At 36.6% G+C, this 27,568-nt stretch overlaps 4 protein-coding genes across 7 annotated transcripts; all 4 read left to right on the top strand.

The window, feature by feature from the left end:
* The first annotated feature begins 1,566 nt into the window (after positions 1-1,566).
* Positions 1,567-6,263, top strand: LOC109176446 (probable methyltransferase PMT3). The gene is made up of 8 exons (XM_019325876.1): positions 1,567-1,818; positions 2,996-3,426; positions 3,608-3,772; positions 3,890-4,072; positions 4,174-4,768; positions 5,066-5,178; positions 5,272-5,492; positions 5,641-6,263. The coding sequence occupies exons 2-8, from the start codon at positions 3,172-3,174 to the stop codon at positions 5,960-5,962; spliced, it is 1,854 nt and encodes a 617-aa protein (XP_019181421.1). The 5' UTR covers positions 1,567-1,818; positions 2,996-3,171; the 3' UTR covers positions 5,963-6,263.
* A 3,695-nt stretch (positions 6,264-9,958) lies between these two features.
* On the top strand, positions 9,959-18,798 carry LOC109176447 (serine/threonine-protein kinase 38-like). The gene is made up of 14 exons (XM_019325877.1): positions 9,959-10,207; positions 11,107-11,470; positions 12,120-12,294; positions 13,134-13,217; positions 13,300-13,541; positions 13,658-13,877; positions 14,902-14,981; positions 15,075-15,159; positions 15,711-15,842; positions 15,927-16,040; positions 16,136-16,183; positions 17,300-17,384; positions 17,545-17,601; positions 18,310-18,798. Exons 2-14 carry the CDS (start codon positions 11,253-11,255, stop codon positions 18,414-18,416), a joined length of 1,647 nt encoding a protein of 548 aa, XP_019181422.1. The 5' UTR covers positions 9,959-10,207; positions 11,107-11,252; the 3' UTR covers positions 18,417-18,798.
* A 754-nt stretch (positions 18,799-19,552) lies between these two features.
* On the top strand, positions 19,553-22,688 carry LOC109176451 (uncharacterized protein At4g14342-like). The gene is made up of 4 exons (XM_019325880.1): positions 19,553-19,672; positions 19,901-19,986; positions 20,158-20,281; positions 22,359-22,688. Exons 1-4 carry the CDS (start codon positions 19,667-19,669, stop codon positions 22,404-22,406), a joined length of 264 nt encoding a protein of 87 aa, XP_019181425.1. The 5' UTR covers positions 19,553-19,666; the 3' UTR covers positions 22,407-22,688.
* Positions 22,689-23,677: 989 nt separating this feature from the next.
* Positions 23,678-26,933, top strand: LOC109176351 (putative pentatricopeptide repeat-containing protein At3g23330). Of its 4 annotated transcripts, none has more exons than XM_019325794.1 (3): positions 23,678-26,167; positions 26,309-26,411; positions 26,718-26,933. In XM_019325794.1, exon 1 carries the CDS (start codon positions 23,744-23,746, stop codon positions 25,961-25,963), a length of 2,220 nt encoding a protein of 739 aa, XP_019181339.1. In that variant the 5' UTR covers positions 23,678-23,743; the 3' UTR covers positions 25,964-26,167; positions 26,309-26,411; positions 26,718-26,933. The 4 variants fall into 4 exon arrangements, with proteins under 4 accessions (XP_019181339.1, XP_019181338.1, XP_019181336.1 ...); XM_019325793.1 differs by having other exon boundaries at positions 26,309-26,407; XM_019325791.1 differs by having other exon boundaries at positions 26,309-26,933.
* Positions 26,934-27,568: the final 635 nt, after the last annotated feature.

Genomic DNA, 27,568 nt, shown 5'->3' on the forward strand with positions numbered 1-27,568 from the left:
CCAAGGTCACTCGAGTTTGGTGGTTTCACCACCTATAGTCCCTAACTTCCATAATTACCATTTGTGGTCCTCCGAGTTGCGAAAACTAACCTGCTGCAATCCTCCTGTTAGTTCTTGTCGTCTAAGCCGTCAAAAGCAGGGGTAAAAATGTCATTTCCAGTATATACTTCTTTTTTTTTTAAATGTATTTTATTGTTATCTCAAAGATTGACGTAGAGGAGCAACTGCCGGCGACGACATTCCTTCCCGGCGACCATCAAATTGGCGACAGCAGCGGATCTAGTGACGCTCTCATCTCCTCCGGCGACCCCCGTTCTTCCGGACGAGCAGGGCACGACGACAACCTAGCAGATCGACACCGACATCCTCTATTTTCGGCGGCTAATCTCTCTCTCTCTCTCTCTCTCTCTGTTTGTCGACGCCAAAGATGGGCCAGCGGCGAAGGAGCAACGACGAACAGCGACCTTTTGTTTCTTTCCGGCGAACAATTGACACGAGGCGAACAGATCCGGTAGTAGCTAGGCAGATCCGGTGGCTGTCTGCGTGGTGGTGGGTGTTTCCGGCGAACTTTCATCTCCAAATTCAACTTATTGATTCAATTATGATTCTCAATTTCACGAAAAATAAGTCTGCTTAGCATGTCTGTTACCGCTCTTCCTTGTTCCAACTGTCAACCTTTTGCCCCTTCTCTTCGATTTCATCATGGTAAAAGCTCCACACGCATCTTTCTACATATGGCTTTCAAAATTGATTGTTGGGGTTTTCAAGATCAAGGCTTGGAATTGTTGGGTTTTTGTTTCAATCCTACTTGTTTTGTGATTTTTTTTTTTTTCAAACAAAGGTTTACAGATTATTTGGGAAGGACTAAGGAGTATCAAAAACCTTCAAGGGTTCCTCCGGCTTGTCCGTATAAACCATCGGCCACCAAACCCAATAACTCAGTAAGTAATATACACAATCATGTTTATGTATTCATATGGGATGCCGGATGGGTATGGGGATGCTGCAAGTGATTCCTTGTTGTTATGGCTACACCACAGTATGGGAATGGCGATGGGTTTGACGAGAATGGTGATAGGTTCATAGACGAAAATGAGGTGGAGAGGATCCTCTGCAGAATGGGTGAATGGGTTTCTCAGAGCTTTCGCAAGAGGATTGCAGGAAGATGATCATGGCATATGATGACAACAAAGATGGGAACATTGATTTTCGTGAATTCTTAAAACTAATGGAGCACAGTTTTGGATAACTTAGCTTGCTCCTGCCTTCTCTCATCTCCCCCTTCATGTCCTTTTTTTGTGTAGTTCAGCCGGAGCAACACCACTTGTGGCAGTACAAGGATCAACATGGCAAATGACTTTTTTACCCCTTCTTTTGACGACTTAAACGGCATGAACTAACGGGAGGATGGTAGCAGGTCAATTTTCGCAATTCAGAGGACCACGAATGGTAATTACGAAAGTTAGGGACTAGGTGGTGAAACCACCAAACTCGAGGGATCTTGACTGGTATTTACTCTTAGTTTTATTTAAAACCAAAGTTGGAACCTACATTAACATACCCGATTTGGTTCAAGCCGAACCGGGTTATAAGAAATCCACAAAATTTGCTCCCACAGTCCCACCGATACTCAGAAACTGAGATCTAACCCTTCTATGCTTCCATGAGTACTCTCTCGCTTTCTCTCTATATCAATTCCATTTCTTCTCAATTCTGAAACACTGATTTTGAATTCTCAATTCCTAGACTTTATCAATTTCTCTCTTTAGATATTCTTCCAAATTCAGATCTGCACCGACAATTAATCATTCCAATCCAGTGAGTGTTCTTTACTCGGATCTGATTTCTTTGTTATCCCTCTCATTACTCCTGATTATTGAGATGATTGGATTTTTAAGCTCGTATTGTTAGCTTAGTCAATGCTTGATTGCAGATCTGCATTGTAGATTTTGATTAACGATGCATGAACAACCTCGTAGTTTATTCAGTTTCCATTTAAATGTATAAACAGATTTTATTTTGCTGACGTGTAGGAGTATAACTAGACGTGGGGTGAAGTAAATGTTGTGTTTAAAGTTCTGAAAAGAAATCTTGGCCTGAAAAAACAAAAAAGAATCTAAAGCTTGTAGCTTTGTTTTTTGCTTCTCGGTTTTGGTTATTATACATTAGGAACACCATACGCCATCTCTCTTGAAGTGGCTTTTTCTCATGCAGGAGGGGGGTGGGGATTGATATATACTTTTACTGTTTATTCTGAGTGTTTCTTTGGATTTGTGCTGATATCTCTATGGAGCCAGGAATGATCTGTGATATTGACTGCAAAAAATGTTTAGATGCACATTTAGAATATATGTTGGTTAAGTGTTAAGTTAAAATGATTAAAGAATGTGTTGGTTAAGTGTTAAGTTAAAATGATTAAAGAATGTTTGGATTGTTTACCATCCAAATTGTGGCCCATGGTAGTAGTCTTACAAAATATCCTCCATTACATCAGACGGAGTAGGTTCTTTAGAGTTCTGTCTAAATTTCATTGCTGAGAGGCTTTGATATCAGTAATATGATTATAATGTATAAGATGTGAATGTGTTAAATATTACAGTGTATTTGTTTTAAAGTTAATGGAATTCAACTGTATGAATATCTTTTTCTTTTATCTTTTTTTTTTTCCAAAGTATTTATTTTGTGATGTCTACATGGGTTTATTAATCCTTAGTTTTTTTTTTTTTTTTTTTTTTTTTTTTTTTTTTTTTTTTTCCTGGTTTATTGGATGTTTTGATTAATATCAAGTAGTAAGAATCTTAATTTCTATTTTTCCTTACACAGTTATGTTGTTATGGTAGTGGTTGTGCAGAGAAAGCACTATTCTATCTGCATACTAATTAAATTCCTCTATTTTAGTTGAGCAGATATTTTTAAGCGTGTCCTTAATTAATGTTCAGTGTTTACTGTTGATAACCCTCAAGTTGTTCTGATGGTTAAACATTTGACTGAACAGGTTTTTCATCAATCGCAAAGACCGATAGTCAAAAGAATCTAACAATTATCAATCAATAAATCGTGGATCTTGGAGTGAACTCATCTAGTTATGAGATTATTTCAGTATTTATAAGAACTGAAGTCAAAAGGTGAAGCTTTTTATATTCTGTTGAGGATACTAAAGCTACATAAAAGATGAGAGGGAGGTCTGACGGAGTGCAGAAGAAGCGCCTGTTAACTTATGTTGGTGTTATTGCAATCTTTCTCGTTTTTCTTTATGTGTATTTTGGCTCTAAGAGCAGTGGTGAGTCTGCCCTAGAGTATGGAAGCCGGTCTTTGAGGAAACTAGGGTCTTCTTACTTGGGTGGAGATGATGATGGTGATGTTAAGCAAGATGAAAATTTTGGGCTGGAAGGTGGCAATGACGGTGTTGTCCTGAAAAGCTTTCCTGTAAGTTATATAACAATAACAGTTTTGTGGAAAGTACTCTCCTCCATCCACATCATGTAGCTTGTAAAGCAAAACCACAAATCACTATTTTTATTGTATATAGTGATCAACTTGTTTAGACAGAACTTGTTTTAAGTTTCATGCATTTCCGGTTTTTATTTTTTATTTTTTGCTTTTGAAGGTTTGCGATGATCGACATTCAGAACTAATTCCCTGTCTAGACAGAAATCTCATATACCAAATGAGATTGAAGCTGGACCTATCTTTGATGGAGCACTATGAAAGACATTGTCCTATGCCTGAAAGGCGGTTCAATTGCCTGATTCCTCCCCCTGCAGGATACAAGGTGAGAGAGTATGCTAACATAGTAGCAAGAGGGTTTCTAATTTCAGAATTCTCTTATGCTAGTGTAAATGAGTCATCTTTTATTTATTTATTTTTAAATATTTTGGTGCAATAATAGATACCTATTAAGTGGCCGAAAAGTAGAGATGAGGTCTGGAAAGCAAACATACCTCATACGCACCTTGCTCAAGAGAAATCAGATCAGAACTGGATGGTTGTCAAGGGTGAAAAGATTATATTTCCAGGAGGAGGCACTCATTTCCACAAAGGAGCTGACAAATATATTGCTTCAATTGCAAATGTAAGGGATTCAAACCTATATTTTGGCTAAGTATTAACAATGAAAAGAAAATTAAGAATGTCCAAACACTGACTGTGTCATTCCGGTGGCCCAATTTGCAGATGTTGAACTTTTCAAACAATATCTTGAACAATGAGGGGAATATACGAACAGTTCTTGATGTTGGTTGCGGTGTTGCTAGTTTTGGAGGCTATCTTCTTTCATCCAATATAATAGCAATGTCCTTGGCACCAAATGATGTGCATCAGAATCAGATCCAGTTTGCCTTAGAAAGAGGAATTCCTGCATATCTCGGTGTTCTTGGAACAAAGAGACTTCCTTATCCAAGCCGTTCATTTGAATTTGCTCATTGTTCTCGTTGTAGGATTGATTGGTTGCAAAGGGATGGGATCCTTCTTCTTGAGTTAGATAGGGTTCTTAGACCCGGAGGCTATTTTGCCTACTCATCCCCTGAAGCATATGCTCAGGATGAAGAAGATCTTAGAATATGGAAACAAATGAGTGCACTTGTAGAACGCATGTGCTGGAGGATAGCTGCTAAAAAGAACCAAACAGTCATTTGGGTTAAACCTTTAGATAATGACTGTTACATGGCAAGAGAACCAGCTACTCAGCCACCTCTCTGCCGATCTGACAATGATCCAGATGCAGTGTGGGGTGTTCCAATGGAGGCATGCATATCGCCTTATTCTGACCGTAAGTGTCTTGTGCTCTCATATTTGTCTTGTCTGCATTGAGATTGAGAGAATGCTGAAGCATCATTTATGCCCATTTTACTCATTCATTTCATTTCACCTACCAGTATTTCTTTATTTCTTATTTGCATTTCCATTTTCAACTTTAGTTGTGTCTCTTCAGTCTTCTCCTACCTTTTTTTTTTTGGCTTCTTGGTGACCATTTGTGCAAAACGTCTTCCCGTGAAACTTTTGAATAAGATTAATGTCTTTCTTATTTGTATTTCCATTTATTTGCCTTTTTTTGTTGTTGAATTAGATGACCACAAAACCAAGGGAAGTGGATTGGCACCTTGGCCAGCTCGATTGATCACACCTCCTCCTCGGCTTGCTGATTTTGGGTATTCTAATGAAATGTTCGAAAAGGATACGGTAATCTCTACTTAACAGTATTTTGACAACTCAGAGACATTTGTAATTACAAGAAATAAATGCGAGAAACCTAAATGTATACTTCATGCACAGGAACTCTGGCGGCGGAGGGTTGATAGTTATTGGAGGATTTTGGGTCCCAAAGTTTCATCAGACACTGTGAGGAATATTATGGACATGAAGGCAAACTTGGGTTCATTTGCAGCTGCTTTGAAGGAGAAGGATGTATGGGTAATGAATGTTGTCCCCGAAGATGGACCCAACACACTCAAGATTGTATATGATCGAGGCCTGATTGGCTCAATTCATAACTGGTATCTGGATAAACTATTGTTTATAACCATCTTGTTATATTTCTAACACTAACAAATTTTTGCCCCAAGTTTTACCTTTTGGTATTGATTGCAAATTTATACTTGGCTGACAATTGATGTTCGTCGTGTGTTCCCTTTACGTATGCAGGTGTGAAGCCTTTTCAACATATCCCAGGACATACGATTTGCTCCATGCTTCGACTGTATTTTCTGACATTGAGAAGAAAGGTTGTAGCGGCGAGGATCTGTTGCTCGAGATGGATCGCATTCTAAGGCCCACTGGTTTCATTATCATCCGGGATAAACAGCACGTTATTGATTTTGTGAAGAAGTATGTGCATGCATTGCACTGGGAAGCCGTCGGAACATCTGATTCTTCTTCAGATCCCGATCAGGAGGGAGACGAAGTCATGTTCATCGTCCAAAAGAAACTATGGCTGACAAGTGAGAGCATCATAGCTACAGATTAGAAAAACGAGATTTCCCCAAGAAGCCATTTTAATCCTACCTTTGGGAATCAAGAAGCGCCCCCAAGGCCCTGGAGATATCGATTTCGTTTTGCAGCACACGTTATTTGTTTCCCAATCTGGTTTCCTTTAACCCCCAATGTTCTATTTTGCTCCCATGGTTTGGTGTAGTTGATAACTTATATAGCTTTACAGACAAGATGCATTTACAGGCCATTCTTCATTAACTGATCTGTGTCATATTGCTGTCACATACAGTCAATTATTGTGTTATTTATATAGGCTTCCTCTTATTGTTGCTATATATTTTGGTACCCAAAATAACAACTATTGTAGTATATACTTTTGGACCCGAGCTTTTCTGTCGGGATAAGGATCAATCTTGAGATTTCTTATATAGAACTTTATATTCTTCAAATCGGGATAAAGATATGCTGGGTAGAGGCCGATGAAGGGCTATGTTCAACACCAGATCGCTTGAAAGATTGTTGGTTGGAGGCTTTAAAGAGTCAAGTCCAGTCGACGGAGGCTCTTAAATGGTTAAGTCCAGCACTCCTTGGAAGATTGAGTCCAGCACTCCTTGGAAGGCTCTTAAATGGTTAAGTCCAGCACTCCTTGGAAGATTGAGTCTAGCACTCCTTGGAAGATTGTTGGGTGGAGGCTTTACAGAGTCAAGTCCAGTCGGCGAAGGGTCTTAAAGGGTTAAGTCCAGCACCTTGTCTATCGAAAATGTAGAGGATATAAGAAAATAAAGTTGTACGGAGTAAAAGGGTCAAGTCCAGCACCGTCTATCGAAAATGTAGAGGATATAAGAAAATAAAGTTGTGCGGAGTATCTTTGTTACTAATTATAATTTTCGGCGTAGTGATAAACACTGATCCTAACAAGTGGTATTAGAAATGAAAAAGAGTTGAATAGGATTATTATGCAATGAACATAGCTGGCAATGCAATGGGATGTATGGGTGACACCTAATGAATATAATGTTGAAAGAAAAATTGAAGTGAGATAAGGCTCAATCTGAAAACGCGTTATTGGACACCGCCCAATCAGCTGATTGAACACTAGACTACAACATATCATATATGGAAATTCTTAGACTTGACCAAACTTAAAGGGCAACATTTTCAAGTGGTCCAAATCAAGCAACCATTGCAAATATGTAAAGTTATTTTCCCCTCCAGTATTGTGATAGGGGAATATATTTATAATAATGTTTTTATAATTTTTTTTTTTAAAAAAAAGAATCGAAAAATCTTACACAATAAATGTGCAGATTTTCTAGTGATGAGTTTGTTAGACAGTTCACTTAATAGATCGAGAAGAATTATCGTAAACAATCAGTAGCACTGGTAATGAGTTCCTTTCCCAGTGATCCAAAAAATAAAAAAGAGTAAATTTTTAAATTAAAATAAATTAGATTTGCAGGCAAGTCATTCTTGATTTTTTTGTGGTCAACTGTGCAGTGGCAGCCAACTATTGAGAATTTGAGACCTTCATGCCTTAGATGTCATTATCACATGGAGTATTTGATAATGAAGAAATTTATTTTTGAGGCATATATATATAAATAGGTCACAGATTCTTTTCACTTTATGTATTCAATTTAAGTAAATAAAATTGGATCAAATATTTTTTTTGTTTTATAATAACTATTGATGAATATATTTAAAATAACATACAAAGTTTTATTTAAAACATACAAAATTCATTTGATTTTCAAATAATAAAATTGGGATGACAAATAAAATGGACCTATTATATTATCAACTTGTCAAAGATCTTGTGGTCAAGCGGCATAACAGTAACTTTCCCAAAGAAAAGATCGCAAGTTCAAACCCCAGCGGAGTAGATGGCCTACCCTTTGAAAGGGTCTCAGTTATGTCGTTTGATCATAAAGTTTTTGACTTTGTTAAATGATAACATAATACATATATGAATGAAATTTCTTTAATATAACATATAACAAATTTCTTTAATATAATATATAACATTTAATAATAACTCACTTGCTTAACTAATTATAATTAATGTAAGTAGTGATATTGGTCATACCATTTAATGCATTTCAGGTGCTCTTGGGATTGCAATTTGTTGTCTACGAAGAGGAATTATAAGTTTTGATCTACGTGAATTTACTGCAAGATTTGTGATTTATAATATTTAATTTGTTTTTGAAAAAAATGATACGGAGTATTGACTTGCATACATTATCACACTAACTAATAAATAATATAATTATTTCTTTCTAAAAAAAAAAAAATTTATCACAGAATATATTACAACAATAACGTATTTATATATTGAGACTTGTCCTTTCAAAAAAAAATATATTGAGACTTGATTTACACATTCAATGGTTGATAAGGGGATGAACCTTACAGGGCGTTTGGTTGGAGGGGAGAATTATGTGGGAAAGGAATTGTAATTCCATGGGAGTTGAATTACTGGGTGATGGATATATTATACCCACGATCCGACCCGGGGTAGCAACATGGACCCGGAGCATCTTGGTGGAGCCCAAGAGCAGCACGAACCCGGGGGACCACGGAGGTGCCCAAGAGCAACACGGACCCGGGGGACCATGGAGGTGCCTAAGAGCAACACGGACCCGGGGGACCACGGAGGTGTCCAAGAGCAACACGGACCCGGGGGTCCACGGAGGTGCCCAAGAGCAACACGGACCCGGGGGACCACGGAGGTGCCCAAGAGCAACGCGGGTCCGGAGCACCATGGAGGTGCCCCGACCCGAGCCGACCTACGTGGAGCTCGGTCCTACCCGAGCTCGGGACCCGACCCGACCCGGTCCACCGGGGCCCGATTTAAGGGGAGGCGGTTTGGGGGTTTGCTTGTATAAAAACCCCCCTCCATGTCCTAACAAAGGGCAATTTGTTCCACATTATACGATTATTACACACTTTTGTCCTACCAAATCTTTGTAATAGCCAAATACTACGGCAATTAATATAATATACGGTCTACCGCGACCTTTACGACATCGTTCTATATTATTCGCTTATTATTCTTATTATATTACGTTCTTATCCGGATTTATTGATCCGGGCACACCCCCGGGTTAATTAAATCCATCACTGGGAATGAAGTGGGAATTTAAATTCCAGTGTTTGGTTGACAGGAATAGAATTACTGGGAATTTCAATTCCAATGTTTGGTATACATGGGAATTGAAAGGGAATAAGTAGTATAAAGTCAAAAATGTCCATTGTTGTTGTTAGACATTAATTTTAGGTTAAAAAAAAAGGAAGGGGTAATTTTGACTCATCACTATCTTTTTTTCCCAGGAATTAAAATACCAGTGGGACATGAGATTTTAATTCCATGAAAATGGGGGAATTGCAATTCCATGGCATTGCAATTCCCACCAACCAAACTACGGAATTTAATGGCCTTTGGAATTAGGTGAGAATTAAGTGGGAAGGGAATTTAAAATCCCCCAACCAAACGCCCTGTTAGGGGTGGGTTCATGATAGAGGTAGATTTATCTCGTTGTTATTTCACTTCTTATTTTTTTTTATTTTGATAAAATTTAAAAAAATCAAAAGAAATATTAAGAGTATAGAAAATATCTTATTATTATTTTTTTAGATATATAAAAATGAGCAATGCTACATCTTCTCCGTATTTCACATCCTAACATGTAATATTTAGTTAGTTTATTTTATATTTTATTAATAAGTAGATTTTAGTTTTTAATTGTAAGAATAAGATAACCTAATTTACGACATCAAATAAATAAGAAGTCTAAGTCATATGTGAATATTATGAAGTAAAATAAAGAGGAAAAATAACATTACTTTATAAAAAGTAATCATTATTAATTGGAAAAGTGAAAAACATTATGCAAAATAAATTTTTTTAGTATTATTAACTTTTATTAGGGTTCAAATATGTGACCTTAGAGAGAATCACAAAATTATCATTGAGGTCTAAGGTATTTGGCTTCCATTAAATGAACTAATTGCCAAAAATATAATAAAAAGAAAAAGGTTTCCTATTCTCTCTCTCAGTAAAGCGTTTTGTATGTGAGCTTATGGTGAATTGATGCCATCACAGCACTACTACTACGTTGTGGGTTTCTTCTACGATTAAGCACCCTTTCTACTACTCTCTCTAGCTTTCTTTTTTTCTCAATAAAGTTACCAAATTTCAGGACTATTCTGAGATTAAGTTAGTTCGCTGTACACCGGCCGGTTCGATTGGTTAAAGTCAAAAGGCAGCTGAATTCAGGTAAAATTTCCGCGTTTTAAGTAAAGGGGATTTCAACTTGGTATGGATATTATAGTAAAGTTTGGATTTTTGTTTCTTTTTGCATTTGATTAAGTTTTTGGTTCTTTCTGGATCGGCTGATGCGTGAAATTATGATTTTAAAGCTTGAATTTTTGTAGTTTATTGGTTTCCCCTTTGATGGATTCTTTAAGTTTTAACTTTGCAAAATTTTGTTTAGTTCAGCGTTTGGTGTAAATTTTGGTTGATTATTTAATTATGATCAAGTCCTTTGTGCAGGGTTTAAGATTATGCGATTATTTGTTGAATGGGAATTTATCTGCATTTGGTCAAGTGGGCTCTTTATTTCTCTCTATGTTCTCTCAATGATATCAATTTTGTTTGGGTTTATATGTTTTTGCTATGTGTTATTTCTGGTTTTCCTTTTTTTTTTTTTTTTTTTTTTTTTTTGGATCTGTCAGATAAGTTAGTGGTTAACTGGTAAATATCCTTTTCAATGACCATATATTTTCAATTGATTTAGAAGTATATGGTATCTTATATGAATTGTATTGAAGGTGGATATGAATTTGAGGTGGGTTTACCTTCCATAGTCATTGCTATAATGCTCAAGAGGAAAAGTGGTGGGTGTTTGTGCTTAGTATCAGAGGGTAAAAAAGGAACGAAATCACTGGAGTGTATGGTTACTTAATTTGATGTTACGTACTGATGGTGTAAAACTTCATTTTTTTTTTGGTTTTGAGACCATTATACATGAAACAATGTCAGTTTAATTAAGATTATGGAAGCTTACACTTTTGATTTTTGTTTAGTTACCCACCAAGATGTGTTGTTTACATAAAGTAAGAAATTTACCTTATACAGTTGAATTACCATTTTTTGTTTGTTCTTTCCCATTGCAGAGAATCCAACTTTTTCGTCATCGGAATTTTAATTGATGTTTGGGATACTCTGTGTGGAAGAAAAGCAAATATTCGAGTTCATAGATTTGTAGTACTTGGAATTACAGTTCTCCAATCTGAAGTAAGAAGTTGGTTTAGTGAGCTGGATGGAGGCTACACGGCGTTGGTTTAGTAAGTTTAGTCCTAGAGAAAAACCAAAGCCTTACAAGAAAGAAACTACTAGTACTGGGAAGGAAGGGTTGAATTCGCCTGCAAATGACGCAGCACCATCAAATGCCACAAAGCAAAAGGTTGCTGTTGCTAAGCAGTATATAGAAAATCATTACAAGGAGCAAATGAAGAGCCTGCAGGAGCGCAGGGAGCGGTATGATACTGTCATCCATTCCGTTACAATTCTCTCTTTCCGTTAAACATGTACTAAGTAATATTTTAATATAGTTTAATAGTTTTGTTGATCTAGGGGTTAAAACTGCAATTTTTTTGAAGAGTTAGGGGGTGTATATTGCAATGGTAAAAAGTTAGGGACTAAAACGGCTAGCAAGGAACAACTGAAGGACTAAAAATGCATTTTTCCCTTAATTGTAAGGTCAGATTCCTTTGGTGGGTTAGAGTGTCTAATAGTCTAAATACATGTTTGGCCTAATGATTCAATGGGCATGACTATCATTCTTCACTTGATGACTCCATACATATTTGACCTAGTGACTTAACTGGCATGGCTAGCATTCTTAGCTTGATGACTCCTTTTTAGTGAACCCCATATTTCTTGACATTTGAATATGCATCTTCACATTGTTCAGTTTTTGTTAGAAAATAAAAGCCCTTAATCATTAAACTTAAACATCTAGAAATGGTAACTCACTGAATACAAGGGAAAACATGGATGCTTGCCTCAGGCAGCAAGGAATCCTCGAGACAGCAATGGACTTTACTAGTATGAATAGAGTTTTGGTAATATTCTTTAAAGAAATTTAAGAAAAAAGTCATGGATAGTTGTTTGTATTTGGATGCAGGCGCAACATGCTGGAAAAGAAACTTGCCGATGCTGAGGTCTCTGAGGAAGAGCAAAACAACATACTGAAGTACCTTGAGAAAAAAGAGACTGAAATCATGCGCCGCCAAAGACATAAAATGGGTACTGATGATTTCGAGCCATTGACAATGATAGGAAAGGGTGCATTTGGTGAGGTATGTTCTGTCTCTCTTTTAGTTTTCACCTTCAAAGTTTTAAAGTGTCCAATTACATAGTAACTAAATTAATGAAATGTTTAGCATACTTTTTTACTTTCTTTGGTCTTTTTTCTTCCAGTGCTAACTTATCAAGCTTAAACATACCATACACTGAAATATTTCATGTTTTGATCGATCATTAGGTTATGAATGTGAAAAGTGCAAACTATTTGTTTTTATAGATTATATATGAGCAAAAGCTTTTTAAAACTGTTAAGTATGTATTTCCTTTCACTTATAAATTTCAGTCAGCATGCCTTTATAAAGGTTGAATATGTGGCTGATTTCTGTCATCTCTTTCTGAATTTCTGATATTAGGCTGACATACGATAATATGACTGATAAAAATATCCATTTAATGTCTGTCTCTATTGTGTGGATTCGTTAGTTAAAGATGCATGTTTGATGGGTTTAGTATTTCAGGTGAAGTTTGTTGTGAATATTTCAGGCCAAGCACCTTGTGTTCAATTGGCACCTCTGTGGCTCTCCTTGAGGGAAGGTCACAGGATCGAACCCCGGTGGTGGGGTATTGACTCTTTGGGCTATAATTGATAGAGAAAGTATATTGAACAGATACTACACTGTAATAGAGTCGATAGTACTAAAAAAAAAATTGTTGTCCTTAGTCATTGAACCATTCAGTGCCAATAATCCTGGAAATTTAAGCATAAACTGTGGGATATTCATTGTTTAGTTGTGAGTTATGAAGTTGATTCTTGAGATATTGCTAACATTGTAATTGTTTCTATATTTGACCTGTGTAAGGTGAAACATAATTAATGACTGATGTTCTTCAGGTTAGAGTATGCAAGGAGAAAGCAACAGGCCATGTGTATGCCATGAAAAAGCTTAAGAAATCAGAAATGCTTCGTCGAGGCCAGGTGCATATTTATTTGCAGATCGCTAAGTTGAGGTGCATATTTATTACATGCTTAATTTGGTTATCGCCTTCGTATGTGTTAGGTTGAGCATGTCAAAGCAGAAAGGAATCTACTCGCAGAAGTTGATAGCAATTGCATTGTGAAGCTATACTGTTCTTTCCAAGATGAGGAATACCTCTACCTAATAATGGAATATCTTCCTGGTGGAGACATGATGACATTATTGATGCGAAAGGATACCTTAACTGAAGATGAAGCAAGGTTTTACGTGGGAGAAACAGTCCTTGCAATTGAATCTATCCATAAACACAACTATATTCATAGGTCAATGCAAAATTCTATGTTGTCTGTTGGGATTTCATTGCCTTATTACTATATAGGCCTTCATTCAATAGTTTAGGAGGAAATACCCTTATGTTTTTTATTTTCGAAATTTGCAGAGATATAAAACCTGACAACTTGCTTCTTGATAGAAATGGGCACATGAAATTGTCTGACTTTGGATTATGTAAACCATTAGACTGCAGCAATCTTCATGAAAAGGATTTTACAGTAGGAAATAATCTTAGCGGTGCTCTACAAAGTGACGGGCGCCCCACAGCTCCCAAACGCACTCAACAGGAGCAACTGCAGAATTGGCAGAAGAACAGGAGAATGCTTGTAAGCTTCCTCAATATGATTTGCATTCTTAATTCCCAACAAATAAAAGGACCTAAAGGAACAGTCCCATAATTGCTGGACCATATACCCCATAATTAGTGATCTAAATGAGAGACTTTGGGGTTATCGTGATTGATCTCTTCTAGTTGGAGTGCATGCACATTCACCCCGTATCATATATTTTGTACATCTATGCTAGGTTACCAAGTATTTAGATTATGACTTTTGTTGAAAAATAAAGAGTTAGGTTTATCTATAGGGTTGTTGGCTGTTTATGAATAGGTGTCAGTTATGGATAGTTACTTACAGTTATGTGTTTGTATATATATATATGTACTATAACAGCTCGTTTGGTTCGCTAGAAAATATTTGATGGGAAATGGAATTCAAATTCCATGGAAAACAAATTACCAGGAAAATAGATTCCATTGTTTGGTTGGTGGAAAAGAAATTACTGGGAATATGAATTCTGTTGTTTGGTTGAGTTTGGAATGGTAAGGAATTATGAATATAAAGACCAATATGCCCTTAACAATAATATATACATGTGTAATTAATAAACTTTGATGAGGGTAAAATAGTCCAACATTGTTATACTTTCTTCCCAAATCCTTTGGAAAACAAAATACCAATGTCTTGCTAGGATTTTGTTTTCCTTCAACTTTAGGAACTCAAATTCCAATGGAAAAGATTTTCCATCCAACCAAACAACATAAAACAACATTTTCCTACACTTTTAGGAAAACATTTTCTATTGAATTTGACTTCCATCCAACCAAACACCCCCTATGTTTCTTTATTAGAAACACAGATAGATAATACAGAATCATACATTATCTACACATTTTCTATTCCTTGATTCTTCATATTGCTTCCGCCTAACTGGCGGGTGGTGTTATTCTCCACCCACCAGGCCATTCCATCCTCCAAATTCAACATATCTTAGTTGAACTATTCTTCAGTATATCATTTGCTGTTTTCTATGGGAAGGGAATGCGAACTTCTAACATATTTGGTCCTGCAGGCTTATTCAACTGTAGGTACACCTGATTATATTGCACCAGAGGTTTTATTGAGGAAAGGATATGGAATGGAATGTGATTGGTCTGTACCTAGTATCTATGACCTTTACATTTCATACAGAAAATGTTTCCTGTGCTTCTGAGTTAGATTATTTGGAATATTATATTTTTTCAGGTGGTCACTTGGCGCGATTATGTATGAAATGTTGGTGGGATATCCGCCTTTCTATTCAGATGAACCAATGTCTACTTGTAGAAAGGTAATCTATATTGGCTCTGTTTGGTAGAGCTTATCTAGGAGCTTATAGCTTATTTTAATCTACTAATAAGCTATAAGCTCTATTTGGTAATGTTCCCAAAAAAATAAGCTAGTAACTTAAAATAAGAGCTTATTTTGTAAGGTATCTTTTCAAAAATAAGCTAGTAGCTTCCTAGTTTTTTTTTTTTTTTTTTTTTTCATCTTTATTCTTATTATTTTAAATAAATGACACCCTTCACCCCTCCCAATTAAAACCCTTTTGGCCTTTTCTCTTATTCATCCCCTCCCGCTAGATCATGATTATTATTTTAAATAAATGACATCCTTTACCCCTCCCAAATAACAATATCGCTACTTCATTATGGGATGCTAGATCATGATTATGCTAATAGTTTCATTTCAAAATGTTAAATTTTAATATGCAAACAAACATATTTAAATTTTATGAAGATGTCCTTTTTAGTCTTTTTACATTTATCAGCTTATCATAAAGCTAATTTTACCAAACACTTTTAAGCATAATCATCACTTATGTCTTCTTTTTTGCTGCAGATAGTAAACTGGCGTACACATTTAAAATTTCCAGAGGAGGCAAAACTATCACCTGAAGCAAAGGATCTCATTTGTAAACTTTTATGTAATGTTGAACAAAGACTTGGAACAAAAGGCGCTTATGAAATAAAGGTACATATTTATATTATCTTTGAAATCCTTTGTACATTTCATAAGATCGAGGTTGATGAATAGCCTATTGACTATTTTTTTCAGGCTCACCCATGGTTCAAGGGTATTGAATGGGATAAATTATATCAAATGAAGGCTGCATTTATTCCAGAAGTTAATGATGAGTTGGATACTCAAAATTTTGAGAAATTTGAAGAGGTGAATAAGTCATCCTTTTGGCTATCCTTCACATTATTGTGTTACTTTTTTAATTGCTTGACGTATTAACATTTGGTTGTCTCTGGTTGCTTCAGAGTGATAATCAAGTTCCAACAGCAACAAAATCAGGTCCATGGAGGAAGGTTAGTACACCTAAGTGGATTTTTTTTTTAATTTTTTCTATGGCTTTTTCATATTTTACAACTGAAGTTTTATAATAATCTGCCAAGCAACCAAGAATGTTGCATGACCATTTTCTCTATAGCTGTTGACAAAATGGGTGACCTTTCGTTATATGGTCTTCATTCAAATTTGTTTTGTTCACACTTGTTCGGGCGCTCAGGGGGCGGCGGTGGCGATTAACCGGCACCTAGGTGCCTGTGTATTTTTTATTTTTTAAAAATTTGTTTAAAATTTTTAAATTTTTTAAGACTTGATAATTATAAACTTTTTAATACTAAAATATTAAATATTAACCTAAAAAACATCTAGAGTTTGAACAATTTAGGGTTATTTCGCACAAAACGATATCGTTTTGAGTGAAATAACCCATTTAAAAAAGAAGGGAACAATAGCTAATTGGCCGACTAGGCGACCTTGTCAGTGCCTAGGAGGCCTAGGCGGCGCTTAGGCGGTCTAGTCGGCTCCTAGACCACCGGTTATGGTGATACGCTAGGTGGCCAGCCAGTGCCTAGCGCCTAGGTGCCGATTAATTGGTGCCTAGGCGGGATTGTTGCAACACTAATTGTGAGTGCATCTGGCATATTTTTCAAGACAAATTTATTGGCTACCATAGAGTGTTGGGGCAATTGGGAGAAGAGGACGGGTTGATTGGGCACTTCCGCTGTCTTATGTGTATACTCCAGTTGGTCTCCTTACAGGAGGGCTTCGAAGGCATGGGCATATGCTTGGATACGTTTAATTTAATAGTGCATGCCTGCTTTTATGGTGTCGTGTAGGTCTGGTTTTATGGAGCCTGTGTAATAGAGATACACTTGTTGCTTCCAGATTAGCTGTGAAAGATTCTTATAGGTTTACGTACTTGGATAGAAGTGGTCAACTCCAAAAATTTGTTTTCCACGCATAGTAGTTTATCAAATTACACAATCGGCCTCTTGATTTTGTTTATAGAGGTCAATCAATTGATAGTTCTTGAAGTCCGGTTACTATCTCTGTATTGATTGACTGTAACTCCGTACTTCTTTTCAAGGTGTTTTCAGGCATACTTATTTTGCCACTTCTTCTTTTTCTTGCTTCAGATGCTCCCTTCAAAGGATGTCAACTTTATGGGTTACACGTACAAAAACTATGAGATTGTGAATGAAAGTGAAGTTCCTGGAATTGGTATCTTGCTCGTCCCACTCTAAAAATTATGACTTGGACACTTGCTAGGCGACTTTTCATTCTGCATCTCTATTTCCCGCTACCTTTCTGAGAGGAATTTTTGTTCTGCCAATATTTTGCCTGCTACTAACATTTATCTTCAATGGTTTTCTATTTTCAGCTGAATTGAAGAAGAAGAGCACTAAACCTAAGAGGCCTAGCGTGAAGGCCCTTTTCAGTACGTCTTCTTCGTCTCTCCTGTGCATATATCATTCTTCGTATCTGTTCTGTGCAACTGTATTTTAGTTGGCCTTTTACCATCGTACAATTATAACATCAATACTTGGTGTGCATATTAGTACTTGAATACCTATTGCTTACTGTTAGGATCAAGTGCTTACCACTTATGCTAAACGATATAGCTAGTAGCGAAGGCGCAATTTTATTTTTTTATAGACCGCCATCACATTTTTGAGAGTCAGGGTGCCGGACTTGGCCCTTTACCGGCCTCCGCCCAACAATCCCCCTAGCCACATGGTGCTGGACTTGGCCCATACCGGCCTCCGCCCAACACTTGCCTATGTGGTTCCGACTCTTATAAATTAAGGTTGGGCTAGAGTCAGTCAACTGGGCTATAATGCACATGGGCCAAAGATTGAATTCAACTAATTAGCTAGTCTAACCGATGGACTTATAAAGCTCACTTATTTTATCAATGTGGGACACTCTTAACACCGACAACTAATTTTGATGGCTGTGCTATAAATTAGCAGCGAGTTTCATTTTGACTAATGACAGAACTGTAGATTTCATGATCATACCATCAGATCACCATTGATTTTCTTACTAACTTGACTCACATTTTACCTGGATACAAGCGGAACACGCATAACGTTTTACATAGTCAAGTACATTTTGTAAGACGTAAATGTTTGCATGTGTACAGGTGAAGATTCAGATTCCGGTTCCACGCAATCAGCAAAGGGGAGTTTCCTTAATCTCTTACCTCCCCCGCTAGAAGTCTCAAAATCCGGTGAATCGGAACCTCACTAACCTGTCAATAGCATCACGCGGGTGACTATGACCAACCATAGTGAATCGAACATATTACATACAGGATAAAAGTACTGATGTTAATCCTAAACCGAACAGCTCTTCAGTAGTAGTTTATTTGAAGTGTAATTAGTCGTGACAGAAACCGCGATTGATTTTGTTTTTTCTGGAGTCTGTATTTGCATTGGTCCTATTGATTCTTGGTGTAAATTATTTCTTCCAGTGCATATAACAGTGTTTTGTTAGTAGTTTGGTGTTTTTAACTTGTGTCAAGATGTAACCTTGCTCTTGTAATTACCTTCTTCATCAGGGGTGATTGTAGCAGTGCCACATTTTAGATTGAGATATTGTATTCCAGATGTATTTGATGCTTGTTAACCCACTCTTCCCCCCCCCCCCCCCCCCCCCCCCCCCCCTTTTTTTTTTTGTGACGAAAAAAATTCATAACTACTATTTTAAGGTGTACGTTGGTTAAGCTCTGTTTATGTGTTATAGTTTGTAAATTACACATAGAAGGTAAATTAGACATACTATTTGGATTGTAAAATTCTATGATAGTTTAGGGTGCGTTTGGAAGCTCGAAAAATGCCTTCCGGAAAATGTTTTTCGAGTTTTCAGTGTTTGGCAAGAGGAGAGAAATGAGGTCAATGGAAAATGATGCAGTAGTCAAAGGAAAATATGTATGTTTTGAGAGGAAATGATTTCTCTTTTTTTTTTTTTTTTGGAAATCATTTTCCAAGAGATGCACATGCAAAATTTTTCGAACTTAATTTTTTGCGAGCTTTTGCGAGTTGGCCCACCAAATTCGCAAGCTACAGTTCATGCAACCAAAGTTCGCCCCACGGGGGTTGACGGGCTGGATAATTATATATATATATATATATATATATATATATATATATATATATATATATATATATTTTTTTTTTTTTTTCATTCGGTGACTTAATTACATTTTCAGGTTATATTCAGTGGCCAATTTGAACCTTATTCCCTATAGCAATGGTTTACTAGCAGTTATCTACCTTATTGTAATAAAAAATGGAAAGGACGGAAAAATCGAATGTAAATATGTTCTATAAAATAAAATTAAAAAATCCTGAAAATATAAATAATTATCTACCAGGCCCAAATATCCCTATAAAGAGTAGCAGCCCAGATCCAACACCATATCTATTCACGCAGAATTCTCTCCTCTTGACATCTTCTGCTGCTTTCTCGTTTCTACTCAGTGAGGAAGAAAGGAAAAAATGCAGGTAACATTCCTGAAAATGAATTCCTATTAATTTTTAGTCTTCCTTTTAATTAATTCGATACAAATTATAATGTTCATATCGCATCCAAAACGCTAAACTTTAAGATCCCAAAAAAAAAAAAACCTAAAATTTCCTCATTGTTCTCAACCCTATTTTGTTTGGTGTTCATATGCCGTGTGCGCTAATTGATATTGCTATATAATTACTTATACATGTTCGTGGGTGCAGGCAAGTGATAGATTCAATATCAACTCCCAGCTAGAACACTTGCAAGCTAGATATGTAGGAACTGGACATGCTGACTTGACTAGATTGTTAGTTTCCTAAACGAATTGTTTTATTTATTTATTATTATTATTTTACATATTTTCTGCTTGCGGATTTGGTATATTGTTTGATATCTGTTCTGGTTAAAATTCCAATTTTTTGAAAATTTCTCTGATTATCATCCAGAATATCACTGATAGCTCTTATTTGGTGTGTAGTGAGTGGGCAGTTAATATTCAGCGCGATTGCTATGCTTCCTATATTGGCCACTACCCAATGTTGGCCTACTTTGCTATTGCGGAGAATGAATCTATTGGAAGAGAGCGCTACAATTTCATGCAGGTGTGTAGTTAGTTTCGCATATTACTATTATTGTATTATTATGAGTGGAACTCTGCCTTTCAAATTCTAGTGCTCCGAATTTTGTTAATGTTGCTTTAATGTTATTGTATTTTGCCTGATTTTTTTGAGTGGCGTTTTCTCAAGTTTACTGCTTTCTATATTCCCAGAGTGCATTTAGACAATCAGAGTCTTTTTTACAATTTTACTGCATGCCATAACTGTAATATATTACTACACTCTTAGATCAACTTTTTCTGATATTAATTTCAGAAGCAAGTATACTTTATTTTTTTCCTTTTGGTAGTTTTATTACCCTCTTAGCCTTGAACTCTCCATTTCAGTTAAGCTCATTCTAATAAAAATAGAATCATAGCTTGTATTTTAGCTCGTGTTTCTGATTTTTCTTTCTGCTCATGATGAAATGCTTAAAAAATTAACAGTCTACTAGCAGTCCAGGATATAACCCTTTCCCTTTTCCTAACATTTTATTTTGGCTTATTGGTGAAAAAAACCTAAACCTTTGCACTTTGTTTTGATTATATCCAAACCTTTAAAATTTGGCAATTTAATACCAAACCTTTACATGTTGTAGCAATTTTATCCAGTTATACTACCCAACCCACCATTAGGGATGACCCAACTCAAATATGTTGAGTTGGACTATTATTTGGCAACTAAGTATCCCCGTAATCATATGATTTGGCATTATTATCATAATATTTTCAAATTATGTATAATTGCAAACAAGCATAAAATGTTTTTTTTTTTTTTTTTTTTTTTTTCTTATTTCCTCACAATGAGATGTTTTTCTTGCAATGTTTAATAATAAAATTTATTATTTTATTTGAATAACAATTATGTAATAATAAACCTCCAATTTATATGAGTACGAAAAGCTGAGAATAAATATTTTGTCATGACAGACAGTGGTTTCTGTTCTAGCTTTGTGTGTTGAAGGCTCTTTGGTCATTTTCTTTTAACTATATTACATATCTGGGTAGTTTCATGAGGGTTTTTGACTGAAATGGTCATCTTTCATGAACAAGTGACACAAATGGGCAACTTTTAAAACTTGGACAAAAGAAGGAAAAACTTGTTTGGGACTTGAGTTTTTGGTCAAAAACGCAAGTACCACTTGATTTTGTCAAATTTCCGGAATCCTTTTTTTTTTTTTTTTCCTGAAATATGAGAAACGATATATACAAACACAAGTCCCACTTGCGTTTGTTTTAAAAAAAAACTCCGGCAGATCAAAGAATTCAGAACAGCAAAGCGGAGGGGAGGAAGGAGCATTGCCTCGGGGAGCCTGTGCGATGGATGGAGGAGCGGGAGACACGGCAGGATTTCTGGTGGGAGGAGCCAGTGGAGAAAAATGAAACTCCATGCAGTAGCTTTACAGAGACGATCAAAATTGTTTTTACAGTAGTATCCCAACCCTGAAACCATTTTCGTTTCTTGAAATCTCTATTGCTACCACCAAGATTGAAATCTCTACTGCTACCACCAAGATTACTTCTTCTGCGTATGACGATAAAAACTACAGTTTCATCAAAACAAAATACTGGCATTGAAAATACACAGCACCTGGGACTTGCGTTCAATACTGGCAAGTTTGTGCTTTATGAAAATACACAGCACAAAAGCAAGTGGGACTTTCGTTTGGCATATATATACTGAGCCCACTTGCGTTTCTCGTATTTCAGGTGAAAAAAAAAGGATTCCAGAAATTTTATAAACTCAAGTGGTACTTGCGTTTTTGACCAGAAACTCAAGTCCTGAATGATTTTTTTCCTTCTTTTGTCCAAGTTTTAAAAGTTGTCCATTTGTGTCACTCGTTCATGAAAGATAACCATTTCAGTCAAAAACCCGTTTCATGAAAATGATTCTCCTATTTTTAGTTTCATAATAGTAGAGTTTTACCAAGTCTGCAATTAGTATAATGCTTGCTTTATGCTTCTACATTGACTCAACAGTCAACTATAAAATACGAGAGAGTGCCTCTGCTTTTCATATTTGAGACTCAACTTCTAATGCCAATAGCAATGTAGCATCTAATACTTTTTGTGTGCTTTTGCAGAAAATGCTTGCACCTTGTGGTCTTCCACCAGAGAGGGAAGATGATTAAGAGTTTTAACATGCTATGCAGCTAAATATTCTGGTCATCTTCAAACCAAGTCCTCTCTGCTCCTGCTATATTGTAATAACAGGATCTGTATTATAATCTCTAGTGCATTTCTACTTCTGTTAGCTTTGTAAGTTGTAACCCACCCAATGGATTACTTATTTTCCTTTTTTGGATGATGGGGATACCAGTAGTCACTTTCTGAGGGTGTCCACTTGGTAAACTATGCGATCAGCATTGATGCTGTTTGATGTTAATTTAATCTGAGATTTTTACAGTTCTTTATGCAGCATCTAGGTCAGAGGCACTGAGAGCTATTGTTACTGGATACTTGTATCAAAATTTCAAGTACAGATTAAATTGAACGAGAACCAAATTAATTTAATTTAAGGACTTTGTTATTTTGACCATCCTTAAATTATTGAGTAATAAAGAAAATTAATCTCGCAGTCATTATCTAAGGTATATGGACGTAATTTTAGTTGACAAAAAATAATAAAAAGATAAATTTATCAATATCAAAAAGACTAATCAATTGCTTTTGCTGTTGAGAATCAAATGTAATGGGGCAAATTTCTTGTGACTGAAAAGACTAATAGATCATTCTTCTTAAAAATAGAATTTATAATTTTGTAGTTATTAAGTAAATAGTGTATCAACTTGACATTGTTGTTACCTAAATCATTAGTCTTTTTTTGGGAAAAAAGAAGAAAGACATCATATTAATGTGCCTGACTGGGCGTTATGATTGTGCTGTACGCGACCAAATACAAGTCATACATGGTGGGATCTACTTATCTGAGTAAAAATCAGTTCTTTTCAAAAAAAGTTTTTTTTTTTTTTTTTTTTTTTTTTTTTTTTTTGGTTCTCCCGCTCTCTCCACATATGCCTTCTTTAGTTTGTTTTTCAAAAATCATACAAAAAATTTCTATTGAAATTGCCTCAAGAGTTTTCAAATGGTTTTTGCTAAGAGCATCCACATCAGTGGATATTATGGAGAATTGGAGATAATGTCAGATGAATTATCAAGAAGAAAAAGAAAGAGAAGAAAAAGGAGGCTGCTGTGCGCGTTTCGCGCACAGCAGCCCGTCCACACGGCCGCGTCCTGACTCTTTTTTTTTTTTTTTTTTTTTTTTAATTTTTGATTTTGATTTTTTTGTTTTTTTTTTCTCCCTTTCCCACATTCTCTCTCCTAATCACTCTTACATTATCCCCCAATTCTCCCCAACCATTGTGGATGCTCTAAGTTACATAGTACAGACGGGTGCTATTAGCATGACAAACAGTTTTCTAGTTTCTTAGCTCTTCATTTCTTGATTTTCTTCAACATATTACATACTATGAACACTTCAGGTCAAAACCTCCTCAAAACCCTGTTGGCGAACCCATCTGCGATCAAATCCAAGTCCCAGGCCACGCAGCTGCACGCCCTCATCATCAAAACCAGAAGCACTTCTTCTCCCTCTCTCGCCACCCTTCTTTCCATTTACACCAACTTCAGCCTCTTACAAGAATGTCTCTCGCTCTTCGACTCCCTCCCATCTCCGCCGCCGCCCAAAGCCTGGAAATCCATCATCAAATGCTACTCTTCCAACGGCCTCTTCTTCGAATCCTTGCGTTCTTTTGTCGAGATGAGAGCTTCCGGGAAGTACCCGGACCGGAATGTGTTCCCCTCTGTGCTTAAAGCGTGTACCCATTTGCGGGATTTGAGGCTCGGTGAGTCTGTTCATGGGTATGTTGTGAGGTGTGGGTTGGATTGCGATCTTTATACTGGGAATGCACTCATGAATATGTATGCCAAGTTGCAGGAGTTGGATGACCCCAACATGTTCGATGAAATTCCCGAAAGAAAGCAAATTGATGCATCTAACAGTGTGTTTGAATTGACTGGTGATTCAAGGAGTAATATTGATGGGGTGGTACAAGTCCCTGGTTTGTGTCATACTAACCAAAATGGAGAGAGGAGAATAAATAAAGCTTTGAAAGTGGATAGTGTTAGGAAATTGTTCGAGGTGATGCCAAATAGGGATATTGTTACCTGGAACACAGTCATTGGGGGTAATGTACAAAATAGGATGTATGAGGAAGCTCTAGAGATGGTTAGGGAGATGGGGAATTCTGATTTGAAGCCCAACAGTTTCACTTTGTCCAGTATCCTTCCTATCTTTGCTGAGCATGTGGATGTCTTGAAGGGAAAAGAAATACATGGTTATGCAATTAGGCATGGGTTTGATAAAGATGTGTTTATTGGGAGTAGTTTGATTGATATGTATGCCAATTGTACTCTGGTGGAAGATGCATACCGGGTTTTCTGTGAGTTAGCTGAAAAGGATGACGTTTCGTGGAATTCAATCATTGCAGGATTTGTGCAAAATGGTATGTTTGATGAAGGGCTGAAGTTGTTTAGGGAGATGCTAGCTGCTAATAAAGAACCTCTGCCGGTATCTTTCTCTAGTATAATGCCAGCCTGTGCTAATTTGACAACACTGCATTTGGGAAAGCAACTCCATGCATACATAATTAGAACTGGTTTTGTTGATAATATGTACATATCTAGCTCACTGGTGGATATGTATGCAAAATGCGGGAAGATCATGATAGCTCGGTGGATTTTTGATAAGATGGTGTTACGTGATTCAATCTCATGGACAGCCATGATCATGGGGTATGCACTGCATGGATATGCACGTGAAGCCATCCTCTTATTTGAGAAGATGGAAATGGAGGGAGTCAAGCCTAACTCTGTGGCCTATGTAGCTGTTTTAACTGCTTGCAGCCATGCTGGTTTAATAGATGAGGGCTGGAAACATTTTACAACTATGAGACACAAATATGGGATATCCCCAGGGCTTGAGCACTATGCTGCGGTTGCAGACCTTTTTGGCCGAGCAGGGAGACTAGTGGAAGCATATGAATTAATCTCTAGCATGCATATTAAACCAACTGGGAGTGTTTGGTCCACTTTGTTGTCAGCTTGCAGAGTTCACAAAAATGTTGAACTTGCTGAAAAAGTTGCCAATGAAATAACTAAAGTTGATCCCGAGAATTTGGGTCCCTATGTACTCTTGTCAAATATGTATTCTGTTACTGGACGATGGAAAGATGCACTAAAACTTAGAAAAAATATGAAGAAGAAAGGAATGAGAAAGACACCAGCTTGCAGCTGGGTTGAAGTTAAGAACAAAGTACATGCTTTTGTCTCTGGAGACAAATCTCATCCACAATATATTCAGATAGAAATGGCATTGCAAGACATTTTAGAACGGTTGAAATTAGAAGGATATGTTCCTGAGACGAGTGAGGCATTACATGATGTTGATGAGGAGCAGAAGCATGGTTTATTTTTTGCTCACAGTGAACGGCTTGCAATAGCATTCGCAATTATTAACACACCCGCAGGGACAACAATCCGGGTGACAAAGAATCTTCGGGTATGCGTGGACTGTCACACAGCCACTAAGTTCATATCCAAGATTATGGGGAGGGAGATAATTGTTAGAGACAATAATAGATATCACCATTTTAAAGACGGGGTATGCTCATGTGGAGATTATTGGTGAAACAAATTGTCATGTTACTTTTGAAATTGAGCATGAAAGAGTTGTCATGTAGCCATGCAATTGAGGAAACGCATATCTACGGAGCTTCAAAGGGAAATGAAATGGAGGAACTCAGCAACTCAGCTATTGTAGTCTTAATTTGCTCATATAGCAACAAGTCAGCTGCCAAAGTTGGTAAAGCTACATTGACACTCCAATTTCTAGGTGTGTTAAGGTTGAAACTTGAAAGCATTTTTGTCCCTTTCCCTTATTTTGGGATGGATTGAAGCAAAGGGTTTATACTCTTGAATCATGTAAGGAAGATTACTAGACTGGCCCTTACAATTTTATTGTATTACCATGCAGAAAGCTTGCACTACTCTTTTGCTGTGGAGACATTTGCTAGAAGGAATGGTTGCACTAAGGATTCTTCAAGAGTTGCCATTTCAGTTGCTGCAGTGTGGGGTAGGTAGAGCCTAAATCTTTTCTCTGCACATTTTACTCCTTAGCAAGATGATTCTGTTAGAATGTGCACACTACCAAAAACCATTTTTCATCAACCAAAAGAATACGGCCTGTATTCTCCATTTCCACCCTTGCTGCTGCCACTTTTGGTTGCCAAGATGGTACACATAGAAGCTTTGGGCTTCTGACTATTGGCACAGCTGCACAGGAAGGACATATACGCCACTTGCTTTAATAAACTAATCTGTCGGATCGTTGGAAATATTGTAGAAACTAAAGCTATCTCATCATTGAATGGGTTCTCCTGTAGATGACCCTTGGCTAAACTGCTCAAATGGGCCAAGGGGAGGGGTGAGGGCATGAATGATGGATCAAACATTCATTATTTATATGGTCCAGAGAAATAAATTGTATTAGGACATCAGTGAGTATGATGATTTTGTGCTGATTATATGATAATAAAGGTATTGACTTGATTTATAAGTATTAGAGTATAAAGAAATATTTGTTGTTGTTGTTGTTGTCATGAAGTGTTAATGTGTTATGATTTTTGATTGAGAGTAGTTGAGACTTGAGAGAATCATGTAGGCATCTTAAACTGCCAATATAGATTTGGTGTCAATATTTCGTTATAATAAATTGATTGATAGGGACCACTAGTCCAGTAGGTGCAACACTAAATTAAGCCATTATACCTCACCGGATAAGAGCCCTTGGATTGAGGGATGTATTGAATTATGGTTGTTCAAGAATCACCTAAAGTGGTGTGTTAGTAATCAATACTTATAAAAGAGTGTCAACAATATGTGTTGTTTTGGTTCCTCTGTTGTTTGTGTTTTTAGAGCAAACCCATAGATGGGTTTCACTCTTCGATGTAACAGTGAAATTATTTTATCCTACACTTAATAATGAGTCGACATATTGATCAGCGAATATCCTCCTAATATTAATGTTGGGGTCTACTTGGGGAAGGAAATTGCCTAATGATCTACATTGTTGATGCTAATGACAATCTTATGGTATGCTCCATTAGTCACGGTCATCATATTTTTAGCCACCGCTTGACATTATAATTCTTTGACTTAACAAGATGGTGGTGTCATCATGACTTCAATTTTGAGTCCAGACTACCTGATGGTTAACCTAACCTTACCTTTTGTA

The sequence above is a fragment of the Ipomoea nil genome, unplaced genomic scaffold (genome assembly GCF_001879475.1).
Source record: "Ipomoea nil cultivar Tokyo-kokei standard unplaced genomic scaffold, Asagao_1.1 scaffold0706, whole genome shotgun sequence".
In the NCBI taxonomy this organism is placed as follows: Eukaryota; Viridiplantae; Streptophyta; class Magnoliopsida; order Solanales; family Convolvulaceae; genus Ipomoea; species Ipomoea nil.

Coding starts and splice junctions, on each gene's coding strand:
- LOC109176351 (XM_019325791.1), top strand. CDS start 23,744: ATGAACACTTCAGGTCAAAACCTCCTCAAAACCCTGTTGGCGAACCCA.
- LOC109176446 (XM_019325876.1), top strand. CDS start 3,172: ATGAGAGGGAGGTCTGACGGAGTGCAGAAGAAGCGCCTGTTAACTTAT. Junction 4,073..4,173: donor ATATTGCTTCAATTGCAAAT/GTAAGGGATTCA, acceptor CCCAATTTGCAG/ATGTTGAACTTTTCAAACAA. Junction 4,769..5,065: donor CATATCGCCTTATTCTGACC/GTAAGTGTCTTG, acceptor TTGTTGAATTAG/ATGACCACAAAACCAAGGGA.
- LOC109176447 (XM_019325877.1), top strand. CDS start 11,253: ATGGAGGCTACACGGCGTTGGTTTAGTAAGTTTAGTCCTAGAGAAAAA. Junction 14,982..15,074: donor TATGGAATGGAATGTGATTG/GTCTGTACCTAG, acceptor ATATTTTTTCAG/GTGGTCACTTGGCGCGATTA. Junction 16,041..16,135: donor ATTTTGAGAAATTTGAAGAG/GTGAATAAGTCA, acceptor TGGTTGCTTCAG/AGTGATAATCAAGTTCCAAC.
- LOC109176451 (XM_019325880.1), top strand. Junction 19,987..20,157: donor CATGCTGACTTGACTAGATT/GTTAGTTTCCTA, acceptor TTTGGTGTGTAG/TGAGTGGGCAGTTAATATTC. Junction 20,282..22,358: donor AGCGCTACAATTTCATGCAG/GTGTGTAGTTAG, acceptor GTGCTTTTGCAG/AAAATGCTTGCACCTTGTGG.